The sequence below is a fragment of the Schistocerca serialis genome, chromosome 9 (genome assembly GCF_023864345.2).
Source record: "Schistocerca serialis cubense isolate TAMUIC-IGC-003099 chromosome 9, iqSchSeri2.2, whole genome shotgun sequence".
In the NCBI taxonomy this organism is placed as follows: Eukaryota; Metazoa; Arthropoda; class Insecta; order Orthoptera; family Acrididae; genus Schistocerca; species Schistocerca serialis.
Genome location: NC_064646.1, coordinates 352,874,894 through 352,896,877, shown reverse-complemented (window position 1 = coordinate 352,896,877; position 21,984 = coordinate 352,874,894). Strand labels below are relative to the sequence as shown.

Below are 21,984 nucleotides of genomic sequence, written 5' to 3'. Positions count from 1 at the left end.
TCATAAATCTTTGTTCATTCTACAACTTAAAAACATTTTCATTTGTTATGTCTTACATGAGCATGTATGGAGAATGCGTAACAAAAAATGATGACTTACCTACACAAACAACTTTTTTCATTTTCAGTGTGTCTTAATATTATTCAAACTAAAGTTAGATGTACAAATATGCAAACAGATTAAACTGAAGTCAGAGAAAGACTACTAGAAACAACTTCAGATACTCCTCACCAAAAAAATTACATGTCGAGTTGCACAGACATACAACAAAGAGACTATTACACATTGAACTTTTGGCCAAAGCCTCTTCCAGAAAAGAAAGAAGAAAACACACACACACACACACACACACACACACACACACACACACACACACACACACACGAGGTGTACTTGCTTTTTGTGTGTGTGTGTGTTCCTTTCTAAAGAAGGCAAATTTCCATTGTTCAACTTTATATGCAGTTGTTTCCCCAAGAGAGAGAAGTAGATGGGAAAATGAATAGGTATTTTAAGGAAGAAACGTTGCTCTAAATCTAATCACAAGAGTTTTGGCATATTCATTCTTGTTAAATAGAAGGAGAGGACCACAACCAACAGGAATACAATAATTTTTAACACTACTGCTAGCTGTAATTTCATTATTAATTTATTGGTGTGATAATCATGTTGTACTGTATGTCAGTACTGCTATGCACACAGTCACCTATAGCGAAACTCAATACTGTACAAATAGTGAAATGTGAAAATAGAATCGAGTACTTTTATACAATGGAGACATATTACAGAACTAATATTGTATATACTTGCAAAGCTAAAACAATCAAAAGCAATATATCACTGCATGATCTCATTAACTATGTACTTTATTAAGATATGTATTGGTTTCCATTTTTTTAGCTTTGCAACTAAGTACATGATTGATTCTGTACGGGACCTTCATTGTATATAAAAACTCAATTCTATTTTCATGTTACATTGTCTGTACAGTGATTGAGTTTTACTACAGGTGGCTGTGCGCATAGCACTACTGACAGAGTACAACACTATGATTACATCCCAATATATGTTTTATTACAATATTGTAGAATATAGTTATTTTGGTCATATATAGTTTTTAAACAACAGAATAACTATGTATTACATATTTTAATTCTAGGTGCAATTTTGCTTTTGATGTCATGCTGTTGCTAATGTAGCTATTTTCAAATTACTTTTAGGGTTTGGTGATGAGAAAGTGTATCAACAAACCCCACTTCCAATATAAAGATAATGAAATTGTAACAACCACAAGAGGGACATAGTGTAGAAAATAAAATTGTTACTTCAGATTCCTGTAGTTTTATCAAGCAACATTCCTCATTTTTCTTCTTCATCATCATCATCATCATCACCATCATCATCATATGTTGTTACCTCTGATACATGAACATGATACTGTGCATCAAAGAACTGAAAACACATGGTAAATATTTTGCTTTCTGAGAAAAAGAGAATACTTTCATAAAAGATAATGCATCTTGGCTTAGTAAACAGTACTGGTACTACAATTAGTAATACTGAACAGCTATTTACATGATAGTATCTTATGACCCTTACAGTCTGACTACACAAACTTTTGTGTGTGTGTGTGTGTGTGTGTGTGTGTGTGTGTGTGTGTGTGTGTGTGTGTGTGTGTGTGTTTTCTCCTGAAGTATTTTTCCTCCTAATGTACATATATATACCTGTATAGAATAATAATTTTCATATTCATCAGTTTACATATATTAGCATTAGTCATAATTTGTTGCTAGTACACTTTGTAGAAATAGCCTGCTGAGGCTGCTTCTGTTTATTAATGAATAACTTTACTTATTCCACATTTCTGTAGGCTCTCCTTCATGGTGGGATTCAAAGAACACAATGTGTGACTGAATGAACAGAAATGTTAAATCAACAATGACATGGACATTTATAAAAAAATATTTACTCACTTTACATAAAACAAGGGGTCCGCATCACTCAATACTTTCTCATTTGCTTCAACAATCTTTTTTATCCCCACATTGATGAAGTAATTAAATGAGTCTATGTGCTCCTTCACAAGTCCTTTGACTTGTAGAAATGCTGGTACTAGTTTCCATTTTTCCTGTGGGAAGGAATACATATTATTGCAATAACAGAAAGTGGTGCGTTCGATACCAGTACATTTTACTGTAAAAAAAGTACATACTGCAATGACAGAAAGTCATGTATTGGATATAAACTGTGATTGAGAGGATATATCACTATTCACTCACAAGAAAATGTGCTGTATGTTGGATAAAAACAGAAATGACTGCATAAGCTTGAGTCTACAGTATTCTTTGAAGCAGGATGACTGAGTACATAACAAAAGTCAGGAGGTAAGAAGATTAGGAGAGAAGAACACAAGAGTCTCCAATATGGGCAGGATGGCACTACCTGTCTATATATCCTATGGTCCTAAAAGTCATGCAATTCTCCTATTCCTGGTCTCCTTCTTGTCTCTGTCTCATAGATTCCTGCCACTACTTCCATATGTCCCTCTTTTTCTCCTATTCTTGTTCCCTGTCTCCTATTGTCAGTTTCAGACCTTTTCATTTTTCTCTGCCTTCACCTTTTTATTTCAAATTACAGCTTATTTCATTCATTTATTAATCTTCCTTATGCAGCTCCCTCACACCTTTGGTTCCTTACCTCTCCCCTCCCCACTATTCTTTTATAGTTCCTTGTATCTTCTTATTTTTTTTTAGCTTTATTTGTGTGAAACTGTTGTGACAATAATTTGCCTCCAGCATATGTTTTCCTTGCCTTCAAGTCTTGCATACCTTTTTATCCCAATTTAATACAGTTTTCCTCTATCTTCCCTTTATCACTCTTCCCATACTGTTATTATCCAACACTGCTTAGAATATTATTCACACCAGCCAGGCTGCAACAAGTTTTAAAAGCCCCTTTCTGTGAAGAAAATGAGTTTCACTGCCTAAGCTAAGTTTATGTAAGTATCAACTTACGAGGAGGTGCGGGAAAAAATCTTACTTTAGTCACCAACAGAAATTTAGTTCAAAGCAATACTTTTGGAAATCGCAGTCATTTAGCATCATTTCTAATAACATCCAACATTGCCATTGGCTGCTAGATCACTACATGACATTTTTATGCAGCTATGTGAAGTTAGGAAAAATTGGATCACAGGCCCATGAGTAGTTTACCATGGCAAATAAGGTGAAATGTGTTTTTGACAAATGTAATAATTAAATGAGGCAATAAAAAAGCAGCAGGTGATGTTCGACAGGAAAGAAAACTTGCAAAATTTACAAGAAGTAAAGCTGTGAGAATGGGGCGTGAGTCATGTTTGGGTAGCTCAGATGGTAGAGCACTTGCCTTCGAAAGGCAAAGGTCCCGAGTTCGAGTCTCGGTCCGGCACACAGTTTTAATCTACCAGGAAGTTTCAAATCAGCACACACTCTGCTGCAGAGTGAAAATCTTATCATGGTCAAATTATGTTGTATGGTTGTAACAACATTTACTGGCACATGGGATAAATGACAAAAATCGAAGCCCTTTTTTTTTTTTTTTTTTTAAAAAGCAACAGTCGGTCCACAGATGTATTGTTTAATCCAACAGTTGAATCCGGAGCAGCCCCCTAGAGACCTCTCATTTACTCACATTAAAGGCTGCCTTTCTGAGTAGTTTGCCACACAAATACACGTCACCTCCACCCATCAGACTTTCTTTTCCTGTCAAAAGTCTACAGGTCAGACTTATCGGGAATGGATTACGACACTCCAGGGTCTCTCCTGCGACTGTAAATTCTGGTGCGCCAACATTGCCTACAAGCAGTCTTATGCCTCTTTGTTGATTCGCGATATTGTGGTGTTTCATGCACCAGATGAGGGTCTTTGGGGTGACATTTTGAAGTTACAGGACCCGTTCTTCAACACCTGTCTGCCGATCATTCATGTGTTTGAACAGTCTCACCGACTACAACCACTGCATCTTGATCCAGCTGTTTTCATGGCTCACCAGTTGACTAGCACCGAGAAGGAGCCTAGTCAATCCATTGGTCCACTCCTTGACAGGAAGTCTTTCACCTAGCTTCCATCCTGTCTGGACTGTATCCGGACTTACCAACAGTCAGAATACCCCCACTGGCGAGCAAGATGTACTGCTTGCACCCGAGCGGGCCATCTCACTATGGTGTCTCAAGCTTTGCAGAAACATTGTGTAGATGCAATGCTTCCTGCGGACGCACAGGCTCGTCAAGAATCGTCACTTCAGGACCTGAAAGCCTCGCATTCCATGGACAGCCAAGTATTCTCCATCATTTCCCAGTCGGGTGCCCGTTTTCTCCTTACCTTGGAGGTTGCGCATATTCCGTGGTCCTCCAAATCGACGTGGCATCATCCGCTGCTATTGTGGATGGTGCCACATACCAATGTTTGGGTTTGCCGGCTTTATCCACATACACTAGTGCCTTGCATAGTTTCAAATGGTTCAAATGGCTCTAAGCACTATGGGACTTAACATCTGAGGTCATCGTCCCCTAGACTTAGAACTACTTAAACCTAGCTAACCTAAGGACGTCACACACATCCGTGCCCGAGGCAAGATTCGAACCTGCGACTGTAACAGCAGTGTGGTTCCGGACTGAAGCGCCTAGAACCGCTCGACCACAGAGGTCCGCTGCACAGTTTCAGTAATTACTCTATATCAGTCGATGGTGTTTTTTCCACGCAAATCTCTTACAACGGTCATTCCTTCACCTTTCAGTTTTTGGTGGTCAGATCCCTCAGCACTACTAACCTTCTGGGTGTGGACATTTTTAGTTGTCTGGGTTTATCAGAGCAGGATACGGTACAGGCAGTGTCGATTCCCTCACTGGATACCCTCCTCACCCCATTGCTCAGAAAATACGAAACGTTGTTCTCATCCTCCACAACAGGGCTGAAGGGTTTCACAGCGCATTTCAGCTTCTTCCCTCTGCTGTTCGTCGTTTTTTAAAGCTCTGCCTGGTCCCCTTTGCTCTCCGAGACAGGCTCCAGGTGGAACTTCGCCACTTACAAGACAAAAGCATCCTTTCACCCATCGCGCACAGTCGCTGTGTGACATCTATCATGATAGTCGAGAAGCCGATTGGTGCTTAGCGCATCTGTGGTGATTTTAAGGTCACGGCCAATTCTCAGTCCATCATCGATGCCTATCCAGTCCCATCGATGGATGACTTACTCACACATCTTATAGGCTTGACCGTTTCTGCCTAAATTGATCTGCACAATGCTTATTGCAGCTGCCATTGGATGAGGAATCACAGCAGATCCTAGTCATCAATACCCCATGTGGCCTTTACTCGTACAACTGCCTCCTGTTTGGCATTGCAAGTGCCACCACCATTTTCCAACGTTATTTGGAATGCTTCACAAGCCAGGTGCCCAGGGCGGCCAATTATCTGGACGATGTCACCATCAGTGGCTTGTCCGTGGTGGACGTCATGGACAAGCTGGATCAGTTGTTTGAGGTTTTTCTGAGGCTAGCTTGCATTGCCAGGAAGAAAAGTGTGCCTTTTTTGCACGAGAGGTCAGCTATCTCGGGTTGACGATTGATGCCCGCGGCCTACACGCGTCTAAGGATTATGTCGAGGTGATTCAAAACCTGCGTCCTCCCACCAATGTGAAGCAACTGCAATCCGTCCTCAATCAAATCAACTATTATCGCCACCGAGATTTCGACGCCCCTGAGCGGGTTATTGCACAAGAATATGCGTTGAGTTTGGGACACGACATGTGAGCAGGCTTTCACACGTCTCTAGTCAGCTCTCTCCCACCCTCCTTGTTTGACTGCTAACGATACTTCCTTGCCTCTCATTGTCACCACCGTTGCCTCGGACTATGGCCTGGGTGCGGTCCTCTCGCAAGAGATCAACAGAGTTGAGAGGCTGCTGCCTTTCACACCCAAACCAAATATAGTCAAACTGTAAAGGAAGTTTTGGCACTGGTTTTCCCTCCGACAAAATTCTAAGATTTCACGCATGGTCGTCATTTCACACTGCAGACCAATCACAAACTTCTGGTTTCTTTGTTTCACCCAGGTGCTGCAGTGCCCACCTGGACGGTGCGCTGCCTCCAGCGCTGGGCGCTCTTCCTGGCAATGTTTGACTTTGATATTGTCTACCACACCTCTCAACGGCATGCCAATGCCAGATTTTCTGTCCCAGCTGCCTGCCAGAGCGGACCATGAGTATGACGCCTCCCCCTTGGTTTGTTTCCATGTGGAACTGGATGTGGATGCAGCTCTGTATGTGTTTCCGTTGGATGCCAATGCGGTCCGGCGGGCCACCGCTCAGGATCGGAAACTGCAAGCTCTCCGCCACCAATTTGCTGTGGGTTGGCCGACCAACCGTCGTAGAGTCCGCGATGCAGAGCTCCAGCATTTTAGGGATCATCAGCACAGCCTCTTTTTCCACAGTGGCATCATCCGTTTGCATAGTGATTCCCATGTTCCCCAGGTGGCCATACCACAGGGGTTGCGCCGCCGTGTCCTCAACCTACTCCACACAGACCATGGGGGCATCGTCCTCACCAAACAGTTGACCCCCCGACACCTTTATGGGTGCGGGTTGGACAAAGACATTGCCTCCCTTGTGTCAGCCTGCATCACGTGCCAAACACATGAGGCAGTACCCCTGTGCCAATATTTTTCATGGCCATATGCAGCTGCTCCATGTGAACGTCTCCTTTTGGATTTTGCAGGGCCGTTTCATGTTTCCCAGTGGCTCATACTGATCGACTCCAGGTTGGGATACCCTTATGACTCCCACATGATGAACACCACTTCTGCTGAGACTATCAAAATTCTCCAGTGCCTCTTTGCTGTCGAGGGTCTCCCCAAAACGATTGTTATGGATAATGGTCCACAGTTTACATTGACCGAGTTTAAGGAATTCTGTACTGCAAAAGGAATTTCCCTCGTCTGTACTGCCCCGTTTCACCCTGTGTCAAACGGCTGGGCAGAATATTTTGTGTGGACATTCATGACCCAGCTGGATAAGCTGCTGAGATATCACCCACTGGAGGAGCTTGTGCTACATTTTTTGGCTACATACTGTGCCACGCCAACCCCCCCGCCCCCCCCCCCCCCCCCCCCGTCCCTGCCGGTAAAAGCCCAATGGAGATACTTCACGGTCGACCGTTCCGCTCTCCATTATCTGTCCTGGTTTCCGAGGCTTCTCACCCTCCTCCCCACATGCCACTGCACTTCTTTCGTATCAGGCAGGAGGCCTGGGCAAGGACCACCTCTCATCCACAGGTATGCAGCGCACCTGTGGTCATCACCTACCTCTGCAGCCAGGCGACGGCATCTCTCTGGTGGGCCAGCGGTTCCACTGCCCGCTGGCACCTCAACCAGCTCTGTCCCTGTCTGGTGGACGCCGCCACCCTGGGGGAGCTGGCAGTGCCTACCACCAACTGCCCTGTGGCAGAATCTCCGCTTCAGCCTCTGCCTCAGCCACTGTCTACACCACCATCTGCCCGTGCTGCGTCGCCACCACCTGCCCCTGCCGGCCACAAACCCATGGATGTCGACCAGAACACCCCTACTTCTATGGCTGTTTGTGGTGCCATGCATTTTTCTCCTGGGGGGAGAAATGTCCTAGCAGCCCCTTATTTAGAGGGACCGCACAACTGAGATGCAAGATGGGTTGCTGACCCCATTTCAGAAGTGTGGAGGGAAACACCAGCAGTGGTCAGAAACAGTAACAGACTTACGAAATAAACATGGAACTACTTCGCCAAACAACATGTGACAGTGTTCCACCAGTTGGAACTCATATGACTCATGTAGCACTCCGCCGACCTTGCTTTATAAGCACACCTAGACCATCAGACTGGCACCATTTACCAACCACTAGGAACACCTCCAGCCAGTACTTACACTGGCCCTAGCATTTTATTCACTTTCCGTAGCATTGTAGTAGCATGTTATATTTTGTAGAGTAGATTTTCGTCATTATTTTCTTCCACTGTCTTATTTCTTTATCTGGTTTGCCACCACAAGATTTTTTTTTCTGTTTGTTCTTGTGTTTAACACTTAGTGTATGCCAAGAAGGCTTTTTTTTTTTTTTTTTTTTTTTTTTTGCTTATAATAAAGTGTGTTCAAAGTGACTGTTAGTTCTTTCCTGCCAACCACAGGACACGACAATTACAGTGTACACAAGAGATAACTGCATACAAATTATAAGTCCAACAGCAAAATTCTAATGAAAAACAAAGCAATTTTGTGACTATAGACTTTCTAGGGTAGAGTGCTGGTGAAACGTTCTTGGGTTCCCAGCCAGGCTGCAATATTTGAATACCATGATATTTTAATAAAACAACAAACAACCACCCAATACAAATAAAAGAACCAGACAAGTGAGAGTAGGATATATGCTTGAAGGGTTCCATTTAGACTTCATTACTGAGTAAGATGACCCAGTGGTTAGCACACTGGACTCGCATTCGTAACAACATTGGTTCAAACCAGTGTCTGGGCATCCTGATTTAGGTTTCCTGTGACTTCCTTAAATCGCTTCAGGCAAATGCCAGGATGGTTCCATTGGAAGGGCATGGCCAATTTCCTCCCCCATCCTCCCCTAACCCAACGGGACCGATGACCTTGCTGTTTGATCCCCTCTCCCAAATCAACCAGCCAACAAACTTCATTATGTATATAAATATTTCATCAAGAGGTTTTCACGAGTCAGTTGCAAGCATCAAAATATGTGACATAAATGTCCACATCTTTTAAGGTGCACTGACTTAGATGTTTAAATTTTTTATACCACCAAGGGATCATAGACCTTAGTACTTGACATAAATTTCAACTTCATACCTCTGCCTATTTCTGAGAAATAGGGGTCTTAACAGGTGGACAGATAGATGGAGAACAAATTGATCCTATAAGGATTCTGTTTTTTGCTCACTGAAGTTTGGAGTTCTACAAAGAAAACCATGAACACACACAGAACTGACAAAGAACTTTTACACACATGATTCCTCAACTTTTCCCAGCTAGCATATGCCCTGGATGTGAACTGCGGATGGAATGACGTCGGTGGGAGGAAGGAGGGAGGAGATATTGGGCACACATCACACACAGAACATCAGGGTGGAGGAACCATCTCCTACACAATCAGTTCATCAATGCACCTGATGATGGCAATGCGGCTGCTTGCTGAAATACTGTACCCAATGAACACTGATATCCAGCCTTTCATGTGCAAACAATTTTGCTAAATTTTGAACAGACTCAAGGATGAACTTGCAAAGAACCTTACACATAAAAACATTTTTGAAAAATGAGGGACATGATAAAACTGGAACTGGAATGGCTAGCCTCAAGTAACATGAGGAAAAAACATGAGTGGTGGACAAAAGAGTCTAGAAGAACTGGGCAGAAGGACAGGCAGACAACTAAGAAAGAAAAGGACTTGAAAATACATGAGACAATGAGAATATCAACAACTAAAATAATAAGAAATGGCAAGAGAAACAAGTAGAATGAAAAGTTGGTATGCAGATAATGCATTCAAAAAAAGACATAAGTCTTCTTTATGCAGATGGAGAACAGGATTAAGAACTATGAATCAAGAGAGCCCTTTGTGAATTGGCATCTTGGTGAACTGAAAATAGTACAGAAAGATTTACTTGAGTAAATGGCAAGGTACCTCAACAATCCACAGAAAACTGGAACAGCTACAGAGAAAGTAATGCTGCAGTACAACATCAAAAACAAAAGAGGTCATACATCCATCAAAATGGAAGTGGTAAAAGCAATTAAAGCTTGATCAAAAACAATAAGGCTGCAGGCAATGATGGTACCTGCAGTCAGTAAGTTGAATGAAGTGGGCTGACGACTGGACACAATATGCACAAAATAATAATGAACATTTGAGTGAACAGAAAGATACCGAAAGACTGGAAAGAAGCTATCATTATTTCAGCACTTAAGAAGAGTGACAAAAAGATACTGGATAGCTACAGAGGTATCTCACTACTGAACATCAGATAAAAGACACACACTAGACTGTTGCTGAGAGTAGCTCAAGTCAAGCATTGGAGACTATCAGGCTGGTTTCTTCGAAGGCAGGAACAGTGCTGAATAAATTTTTGGACTCAAAGTGATATTTGAACAATGTCGCAAGAAAGACAAAAACACTGAAGTGACCTTCATGAACTTAACCTAAGCTTAATTCTGCAGCCAGGAATGTCTTGTTGAACGTCCTCTGTGCTAGTGGACTGGACACAGTAAAACATGAATTAGTAAGGGACACTTGGAAAGGCACAACTGCTACAGGTCAACAACAAAGCTCCATTTTGGGAAGTTTTAAGCTAAAATGAGATCATCAAGGAGATAGATGGTCATTGATTCTGTTCAGCTTGCTGCTGGATGAGGTGGTCCAATAATGGAAACAGGTACACAAAACCATGGATACTGAAAGGGTACAAACTGGGCAAAAAAACAATGACACAGCAGACTGCCTAGCCTTTGCTGATGATATGGTATTGCTACATGAGGATGAAGAAGATGCAAAACTGGCACTGGTAAGGTTTGTGGTAGTTAAGATGCAAAACTGGCACTGGTAAGGTTTGTGGTAGTTTCCGCAAAAGTTGGCCTTAAGATGGTGTACAATAAGACCAAGGTCTTAAATGCAGAAATCAACTGGAAGGTTGAAGTCCAAATGGTGGAGAAAGTGAACACCTTCCATTATCTTGAGGAAATCTTAACAGTCGAGTTACAGACCACCAAGAGCGTAATAGAAAGGTTCCAAATGCAGGAGACTCTGTGGTATGTTACAAAGACAACCTATGGAAAGAAAAACCTGTCCAGAAACACTAAACTGAGATATATGTCAACAATCAGAAATCTGCATTGTATGCAATGAAGACAACCATCTCAAGCAAGAGAACCTTATCCTCCTGCAAGATGAGGAATGAAAGACCTTGAGAGACATCTGGAACATGAAGAAACAAGGTGAAATCTGCATACACAGATCAAGGCAGGAGCTATACGAGAGTGTTTAACCAATTTGAAGCACGATACAGAAGAGAAGACTCAGATTGCTGGGCTCATCAGGAAGATGTGGAATGGAACACATTTAAAAGGAAGCAATTGAATGAAAAAAGTCAGAGGGGAAAAGAAAACAGTTGGAATAAACAGTCTGTCACTACAACTCACATTCCAAACATCTACACAGAGTCAAAAGAAATATTGTCAGTGTTCTGTTCATACACATATGGTGGTACACACCACATCATCATTATGGTGCAAGACGAAGACAACATTCGGTATCAGCAGGATCAACTGAAATGAAAAGAGGGGGGAGGGGGACAACTTCAAAAGAAGGAAATAATGCTACACTTAAATCTGTATTTGTAACTGTTGTAAGTTCTCAAAATATTGGCAGATTTAGATAAGTAAGTTAGTTTTTAAGAATTACATTGAACAGATGATGTCTACTTGACAGCACAAAAATTGGTGGTTGTTGACATTTGACTTGTCCATCACATTACTCAGGAGCCAATCATTTTACAAAGTGTACAGTTCTCCTTATAAAAGTACAGAACACTTGTAATTGTGAGTGTAATTTAGGGAGTTGCAGTTTTTGACAGTACAAATAATGCACCCTCTACAAACAAGGATGAAAATGTCTTCCATCATCTCATTTTTAGCAATTCAAATGTGGAAAATGCCCTTTAAGCCTTGACATGGGATCAAGAGAAGAACAACAGTAATAAATACCTTAATATCATAGCACTCAGTATAGTGATTTTGTCTTTCAGCAGGAATTGGACCAAATCTCAGTTCTGGCCTTTTGTTTTAATGCATTAATCTGATAAATATATCGTAAACAAAATGTAAGAGGATAGATAGTTTACATTTTGTAATAAGTTTTTACAGCTCTTAAAGGGGCACAGTATGTGGTTTCTTAAGCACTTAATATCCTGTGCAAGGGCCTTCCACTTCAATTACCACCTGCATCATAAAAGAACAGAGTCTATGAGGTAAGCAAGAAATCTCTCAATTCCTGCCACCTCCTCCATGCAGGTCATCGTGCAGTCAGGCCAATTTTCTCACATAGTCTGTTTCATCTCTGCCCGTACATTTTAATGGGGTTGATGATTGGTGCAGGAGAAGGCCTGCCAAGAATAGAAATTTTATGCTATTCTGCACATCATTCCTGCACCATAGCTGTCATGTGTCTTGGAGATTGATTCTGCTGGATACAGGTCATTCTCTCAGAACAAAGTTGTTGCACTGATGGAATCATAACAAGAATATACTGAGCAGCATCAAATCAACTATCCATCCTGTGAAGCACCCCAACTCCATGGGAACAGATCCAGCACCAGTCTTCCACAGTCATACAACTATTGTAGAATCACTCATTGGCTACGCAGAATGTTTTAAAAATACTTTTACAAACATTGGAGACAGGTTCCTCAAACTAAAACAAGAAAAAAATGTCGGTAAACATGGGCTATAAAATGCATATGTCAAGAGCTATGGAAACTTGTTCAATAGAAGAGACGTGTTTCATTGTAGCGAAGATGAACTATTTCCCAATATCTTGTGCAGATTGTACACATAGGGTTATTTGCAAAAGATGTTAAACTGGGCACTTGTTCAATACAAGAGATGTGTTTCATTGTTCTTAAACAATGCATTTTAGAGCCCATGTTTACCAGACACTTTCTTCTTTTTGTGGTGTAAAGAACCTGCCCTCAAGGGCTGGGGGGGAAAAAAAATACTACATGCTCAGCATCCATACTTATTTCAATTGGTGAAATAAGATACAGTAATCAGTTGCAACTTGTGTATATTGTAGCAGATCTAGATTTCAGCCACTGAGTATCTTCAATGCTAGAGGTAATACAGGAGCCAATTAAAATACAACTGCATAGACATCAAAAACATAGTATAGCAGTATAAATTTCACATATAATTGGATGGTACAAACCAGAAGATAAACTTAACAGATCTCAGCTATTACTTGACAAGTCCCTTTTCAACTATACATGTCAAGAGTTGAAATCGCACTGACGCCGCTGTTTACAGTTATCTCACAGCTGGCCACAGTGTTAGGACTATGGTGCCCACGACACATGTCTCATGTTGCAGTAATGCATAGTATGTATGTAGCTGGTTATTTATATTATCATAAAAATTCAAGGAAATATATTTTTTATTGATACAAAATAGATGCAACATATTTATAGCTAACCACCTCCAACACTATTTTAAGGTTCATATGCTCTGTGAGCTTCCATAATTGAATTTACACACATTCATTTGATTTGCCTAATAATTTACTATATTTAACATCAATTAGTACCATAATAACATGCAGCATTACATTAGGTCGGATGTGAGAATCTTCACGATAAAGGATGACAGCCAAAAACAGTTGCAGGATAAAAATTTATTAAAATTCTTGACTAAGGTTTCGGTACATATAAATATACCTTCATCAGAAGTAAAAAATCTAAAATTACATCATGCAATGGAGATTAATAAAACAATTGTGCCAAAGGCGGCGTCAATAATTAAGACATCTTTTCCATTTGTACAACATGACTATGGGCACAGGGTCAAAGCGAACAGTTTAGCACCATTACTTCGCCATCATCCTTTATCGTGAAGAATTTCAACAGTTGCTGTTGCAGCCATGTTTAAAATCTTGGGATGTGAGAATACTTTATCCTATATAAGCTCCTGAACTGCTCAGAAAGTACTATGCTCACTAATCAGCTTTAGTTTTATTTTATTGCATTATTTATTAAACTGAAAATAATGCACGTTAAACAAAGATCTTGTGTATCTTATGTTTATTTTAGTGATGCATAATTAGGGAAATTCCAATAACTAAATGAGGGACTAGCTCACATAAGCACCAGTCGGTGTGCATAACATTGTTTCAGAAATTGGGGTTTTAATATATTCCTCTTTTAACTGCTATTGTTAAATTTTATAGAAACAAATGGATGTGAAATGTTTTTACATACATTTATACATGATGCACTTCTTTTACACAATACAAATAGCAATTACATACATATCAATAGCCACCTAGACAAAGTAGTTCACATTACCACCACTTGATTGTATTAAGAACTCTTACTGCTTCAATATCAATCACATTTGTGGTCAGTTCTACTGTACATTAATAAAGAAATATATTTCCTTAAAAGAGCTACTTCTGTGATAATACAAATAACCAGCTACATATATACAACACATTACTGTAACATGACACATGTCTATATGACGCCTTAGTCATGTATGACATATACTGAGGCCATCTCTGAGGTAATTGCAAACAACGGCCTCAGTGCAATCTGAACTCTTGAGGCATAACAACTCAGAGGGATTATGCCAAGTAACAGTTGAAATGCGTTAACTTTATCTGCTGGTATGTAGCATCAACTTGTAAGTGAAATTTATACAATTGAACTCTGCTGTTAACTCGAATGTGATTGTATATTAATTGATTCCTGTATTATCTCTAGCACTGCAGATTGTCACTCAGTAACCGATATCTGGATCTGCAACAATAAACATTAGTTGCAACTGATTGCTGTACCTTCTTCCATCACACACAATAGGTATTTTCTGCATAAGATGCTAAATCAGTAGAATTAATGATCATCACAGAGCTTCCACTTAACAATTGAAAATCTGCTTTGTAGTCTAGCCGCCTAAAAGCTGGTGTTGAACTACACCACTCAATCTCGAAGATGCAGTGGTATGTTCCAACTGTTCTGCATTTAGCTTAATAAAGGGCTCTGCCACAATGTGTATATAAGTTCATTGTTCCGGACTGGTGTCATTCTATGCCAACGCCCAGTTCCTAGATGTGTACTGGATTATCCAGTTTATGATGTCATATCCAATTTCAGAGTGCATCCAGAAACATCATTTGTACCAAAGCCTCCAATACCATCAAATATCTTCCTTCTAAAAGAGGAATGATGGCATGGTCATGAATAGCCTGTTGACCATGAAGCATGGCTCATAAAGTGAGGTGTTTCAGGATCTGATCTTGAACTATCATAGAATGAATGGTTCAATGACATACACAGTTCACTGCCTCAGTGTGTACGTGAATGCGCCAGAATACTGCACAACATGCAGGGATGAACACTAGTGTGATAAATTAATCCAAAATGATGTTCCCGTTAGCCTAAAGCAATCTCAAAAGAAAGATGAACAGTTTACTCTCTCCAAATGGGTCCAAACAAGGATTAAACATTAGACCTTAGTTTCTGAAAAAAATCAACGTCAACATTCTTCATGTTTGAACACTTCACAATTTTCAGTTGAAGACGTATTGTGATGACTGGTTGATTATTAATGAGGACATCATAGGTTAAAATTCTCACAATTATACTTATTTGTCACATGTATAATTGAAAGTGTTTAATGAAACTGCAGTAATTACAGGATACTATAATAATGTGTGTGCTATAACACACATTTATTTTTATAGATAGGCCTAATCATAATACATATTGTTTTGTATTATTTTCAAGCAGTCTCTCACAATTAACCAATTGCTCACAGATGCATTTTCATGAAAATAATCCAAGTTTCTATTCTGGCAGCTATTAGGCAAAAGAAAAAACTTCTCTTCATTGTTCTCAAAGAACTGCTGGACTGTGCCAAGCACATCAGGGCATCTCACCCATTGTAATACAGCAACATAGTCCAATCCTTTCAGCCATTTCATACGGCAGAATCTGGTTTATTGGTAGAATAATGGGGAGGTGCAATCAGTCTACAAAGGAAATTGCTTACAAATCACTTATGCAACCGGTTCTAGAATATCGCTCAAGTGTGTGTGACCCATACCAGGTAACACTAATGGGGGATATTGAACGTAAACAGAGACTGGCAGCACAAATGGCCACAGGTTTGTTTAATCCATGGGAGAGTGTCACAGAGATGCTGAAGGAACTGAACTGGAAGACTTTTGAAGATAGACATGAACCATCCCGAGAAACTCTATTAACAAAGTTTCCAGAACTGGGTTTAAATGATTACTCTAGGAATATACTACAACCCCTTACATATCAGAGGGATTATGAGGATAAGATTCAAATAATTACTGCATGCACGGAGGCATTCTATCAATCATTCTTCCCACACTCCATATGTGAACGGAACAGGAAGAAACTCTGATAACTGATAATGGGATGTACCCTCTGCATGCACCTCACAGTGGCTTGCAGAGTATAGATGTAGATATCCTGACCAGCATCTCTGGAAAACACTCATGGATGCCTGATGTGCAGCTGACTTGGGCATTTTGAAAACCATCAGTCTCCTAAATTTATGGATCTTTGGAACTATGTACAGCTTGTGCTCTGGTTTCTGTGCATATGCACACATGTGATGGCTTTTATGTTGCCTCACTGGAGCCATGGTGAAGTATATGGTTTGGAGTACCCGGCATCTCCACCAAACAACGTCACATTGAAACCACACTCAAGCCCAAATCACAATGCAGGGCCATCATTGAAGTACAACACTTAGTGCTAAAAACACATTTATCACTGATACCAATGTACAACCATTGCAGAATAAACTCCTGATGAAGAGTGCTGCCATTTATACAGTCATCCAATACTGCAGAATACACAAACATTATAAATACAATAGATTTCAAGAAGTCTCTAGAAATAACAAATACTAAATGTCATACAATTAGTGGTAGTCTGGCTTGAACTGTGACCTATAGCATACCAACCAGCAATGTTAACTGTTAAGCCACACTGGCTACAGCACAGCCTGTAGCAGTACAATTATAAGGGAGGCTCAGTTTTCATACTACTGCTGGTGCTGTGTAGGACCAAATAATCAGCATTTTACAATCTTTGCACTCCTGATAGGCTATGATGGAATTAATTTAATAGTATTATGTAACTATACTGTATTACTGATAAAAATTAGAAAGATTGGTAAGGCTTAAGAATATATGGTAAGTTCCTTACATCAAGGGACATTCACTGGATGGAATAAGACAGATAATCAGTGCTAAAGGAGACTTGAAAACTTTAGAATTTAAAACTGAATACACGGTATTAGATAAATAGAAATATATCATAAATGGGCTATAAAAATGACAAGAAAAATTGCAGAGAAAGGGAAGAAAATAACAATGAAGGAAATCAGCAATTTATAAAAAGGAATGGGGAAAAAAAAGGAAAAAAAACCTGTTGTTAATCAAGGCCAGGTCAGTGAAAAAATGAACTGGTACTGGGAGAAAGAAATAAATGGAGTATGTAGTAAAACAGGCACCAAGTTGATGGCTATCAAGTTGCAATGCTTCCTCTGCTGTAGGGTAAAGTGTGTTGCCAATATGTATTCTCTATCTTTGTAAATTCATCCTTTACTTACTAGACAGTAATGACTCAAATCCTCCTTCAGCCAATCAGATTTAGGTTTTCTACATTTTTCCTATATCAATTAGGCAAAAGCCAGGACGATTCCTCTCAAAAGGACAAAGACAATTTCCTTCCTCCAAGGTTAGGCACTGTCTCTAATAGTGACATTGCTGGTGAGACGTTAAATCTTAATATTCCATTTATCTAAGGAAAAGAATGGGCTGTTTGGTATGTGACTCTCCCAGTGATTAAATAAGGCCTGCCAGTAACGGTGCTGTTGTGGGCACTGGTATGGGGATCAAAAGGACAAGTCTTACAATGGGAACTCGTCTGGACTCTTGGTTGGATCACTTTAAGTCACAAACAGTGAAACTCTTAGAACACACAACCACAAATATTTATGAATCAGAGAGTTTTATGAATAATTAGATGGAATACTCAGTATCCCAATCTGTACACAAAATATTTCATGGAGATGCCACTTGATACAGTTATGCTGTAACTGCAGTTTTCTCTTTGTTATGTTGCCAACAAATTTGTGGCATGTGAATATGGCAGGCAAGTGCTGGGTGAGTTCTAAAATTGTCTACACAACATACATCAAAACATAACAATATTATTATTTTCTGAATATGTCACAGTCATCTAGTATTGTCGGTCAAAATCAAATGTTGCAGTCAATTTTATCATAATTACCATCACAAGTAATTCCTTGTCGATTTACAGCATAAAAACTGTCATATTTGTTGTAGAAATTCAACGACTTATTGCTGAAATAGATGGATCTTTTCCATATACTACGCGTGTGTCTATTATGACAAAGAAAGAAAAGAAACAAAAATGTTACAACTTCATATGACATTAAATCTCTGCCGCTTAACATAGAAAGCTTATACATTAACCATGCAGTTAGCATGAGGATCAACAAAATTTTTTCCTGTTAAGAATCTACACAGTGTAGCAATCACATGTATGCAAAAAAGTGTTTGTCTCTCCTTGGGGTACGTATAGAATACAGACTGGGTTATTTTTGTGTATTACTTCAAGATTAATTCCTCTTCTCCATGTTCTCAACATTATCCAGGTAAATGGTGAGTTGCATTTCACTCGTGTCACTGCTGTACATGAATCACTTGCTGCAATTTTCCACACCGTCTTTTGGTGCCGACAAGTGTCAATACAGTAAAACAACAGAACATATTACAATTTAAATGTCATTATCACAATCAAAGACATATATAACAGAATACTGGAGAACAACACTGAAAAGAGCATTACACACAAAAAGTGAGATTCCAAAACAGAGTTCTTACACTCTCCGAAATTATGAAGTTAGTGTAAAACATTACAGATTAACTGAAGAATCTGATACTTTATCGCCAACTCACAACCAAACTGTCATCTTTCAATGCAACCAATACTTCAGGCAATGCTACAGATCAGTAGGTTGCCACATCTGAGATTTCATATTCACATTCACCAACTTCATCAAATCACAACCAGACCATCAACTTTCAATCTAACCTTGACTTCAATTGCTTCTGTAAAATATCTATGAGTATGCGTACACAGCAATGTGAAGTGGAACAACCACATAAAATTAACTGTGGGTTAGGGTGGTGCTGAACTAAGATTGATTGAAAGAATCAGCAGGAAATGTGGTCCATTGACAAAGGAAGTAGCTTACAGATCACTCGTTTCATCAATATTTGAATACTGCTCGTCAGTCTGGGATTTGTGCCACATAAGACTGATACAGAAAATAGAGACGATCCAAAGAAGAACAGCACCTTCCATTGCAGGTTCATCTGTAAAGTGTCACAGAGATGCTCAGCCCATTCCAGTGACAGATGCTGCAAGAAAGGCATTCTACATCACTGTATGTTAAAGTTCCGAAAGTGTACCCACATATGAGCACGTGTTTCAATTCTGTGTACACGGGTCAAACAATATAACTACTTATTTCCCCCCTCATATATCTCATGAGCAGTCCATGAAGACAAGCTTAAACAGATTTGAGTTCATGTGGGGGCTTAACCAACAATTGTCATTCTCATGAACCATACACAACAAACAGGAAAAGGCGGAAGTGACAGTGGTACAAAAAGCACCCTCTGCCACACACTGTAAGGTGGCTTGTGAAGTACAGATGTATATGTGATTAAAAAAAACAATGAATAGCAAATTTCTATGTGTGCATTGACAATCATAATAAAATAAATTACAGACGAAATGTATTAATATAATGAAACAGACAGTGCAGAAGGTTAAGGCAGGGGAAGTACTGAGCTGACTTTAACCATTTGATATCCAGAAAGGGCCTTTTGCCACATGTTTGTTGATCTGGCTGAACTTTTACAATTCAACCTTTTCTAACTTCTCCTTCTAGGTAGATATTAGTAAAAAATCTGATGCACTTCAAAACCACAGCTGAACAAATGACAATGGTGAGACAGTATGGCTAACACAGAAACATACACTGAAACTGTACCAACGCATCTCTAGCACAAGAGAGAGCAATAAACGCAATTACATTTGTTAACACTAAACAGCAATGTGAGTGTTACAAAGTGCAGTTATCTTCCTTTTTGACACTATAATTTTTGTGTTCCACTGAATCAGCGTATTACTCTACCGATGTAAGCCGACTTGATTATCAGAATAACCCATATGCGCAAGGTAACTGAAACAATGTATCCGTCAAAAAATTACAGTGTCAAACGAAAGGGAAACACCACGCTACTGCATACCGCTATGCACTCACTTCGATAGGCTTCACTGCATCTCCCAGTTTTTTGGGATCTCCTGTCCAGTCTCCGTACATGCTATGTTCTTCCATTTTTAACATCTAATATTGGTTCACATCTTCTGATAACTATGTATACACGTTAGACCATAACCTCAACAAAAATCAAAACAAGCGCTCACATGTCGTACTCTAGGTATAGCCATACTATCGATTCTAAACGTCGATAAAGGCAAACTGTCAAGTCGTCTGCTGGATGAGCCGCGTTCTCAAAGACGGTAAAACTTGTAATGCATACACCTCCTATCAACCGCTCAGTCAACAGGCTTAGGGGAAAATCCTACAGTACTACTGACCTTCATACCAATTGGCATGACAGTCAGAAAACTAAGTGAAGTCCAGTCCTGGTTTGGTTCGTGAAGAGCAGACTGTTGTTACGTGTCAATTCATTTCTGCCACACGTGCCCTCCAGATAGCATGCGATCTGCAATAACAGAGGTGTTTGTTTTTGCATTACGAAGGGTACAGGAACATGTGCAAAAGCATAGCAACTGCACATCTGTGGTCAAGAAATGAAGGTTCAGCCTCCGAAAAAAGACGAACTTTCACTGATTTGAACGATTTCCAGAAAGATGTTGTTCATCATAATTTATTTTATTGGAAATTTACGCCCTTGGCAAAAGAACGCAAATGTTTTTAAAAAAAGATGGCTTTCAAAGGACGAAGTCATTCGGATGAAAGAATTCTGAAATGTTCGGGATACAGGTACAGCAAATGCAACAATGGAAGACGCGTTCTGATGGAGAGATCCGATATGCTAGTAACTACTTTTCTGGAAACGATACTCAACATTGGGAAGGAAAGTTTCTATCCATGAGACCTGGCTTAATGTAAATCATGCCAGGAGGTACACTTGGCAAGATTCGAAAGGAAATGCGGTTTGGAAGACCGGCTAGCAAAGGGAACATACGTAATGTGTTTGATGCAGGATCCTTTGAATATGACTTTATCAATATGACAAAGCTAACATTTCCATCCACAGTTGGTTCAAGAGCATTTTTCTACCCAAGCGACTTATTCGGTGCCCATCTCAAAGTCCTTTTCCATCCCACCCTTACCCATTAGATGCCAGTTTTGTGCTGTTGTAAGACCTATAAAAATAAATGTAAATCTAGTTATAGTGGAGATGGGTTGTGATGTCATAGCAGCTTCACACACAATTTGAACTTAGCAACACAGTGGACCTGCAAGTTGAGAGGGTGCTCTTTATTACTACCAATACATCCAGATATGAAATTTATAGTCATTGGCAAAAGGATAGGTCCTTTTAACAATGACTATAAAGGATAGCCCCCACCCCCCATGAACCATGGACCTTGCCTTTGGTGGGGAGGCTTGCGTGCCTCAGTGATACAGATGGCCGTATCGTAGGTGCAACCACAATGGAGGGGTATCTGTTGAGAGACCAGACAAACGTGTGGTTCCTGAAGAGGGGCAGCACCCTTTTCAGTAGTTGCAGGGGCAACAGTCTGGATAATTGACTGATCTGGCCATGTGACACTAACCAAAATGGCCTTCTACGTCTACATCCATACTCTGTAAGCCACCTGACGGTGTGTGGCGGAGAGTACCTTCAGTACTTCTATCGGTTCTCCCTTCTATTCCAGTCTCGTATTGTTCGTGGAATGAAGGATTGTCGGTATGCCTCCGTGTGGGCTCTATCTCTCTGATTTTATCCTCATGGTCTCTTCGCGAGATATACGTAGGAGGGAGCAATATACTGCTTGACTTCTCGGTGAAGGTATGTTCTCAAAACTT

The 21,984-nt window shown here is 40.1% G+C and overlaps 1 protein-coding gene and 1 non-coding gene across 2 annotated transcripts in view; one reads left to right on the top strand and one right to left on the bottom strand.

Annotated features, from left to right (window-relative positions):
• The window catches only part of LOC126418465 (DNA-directed RNA polymerase III subunit RPC2), a 187,262-nt gene extending 166,871 nt beyond the window's left edge, over nucleotides 1–20,391 (bottom strand). The window contains exons 1-2 of the mRNA XM_050085233.1: nucleotides 20,185–20,391; nucleotides 1,971–2,125 (exon numbers count right to left, since the gene is read on the bottom strand). Coding sequence (XP_049941190.1) covers nucleotides 1,971–2,125; nucleotides 20,185–20,268 — 239 coding nt within the window. The 5' untranslated portion in view covers nucleotides 20,269–20,391. The remainder of the gene's footprint in view (nucleotides 1–1,970; nucleotides 2,126–20,184) is intronic.
• Nucleotides 3,351–3,425, top strand: Trnas-cga (transfer RNA serine (anticodon CGA)). The gene has a single exon. It is a non-coding gene; the product is annotated as a tRNA-Ser (tRNA).
• Nucleotides 20,392–21,984: the final 1,593 nt, after the last annotated feature.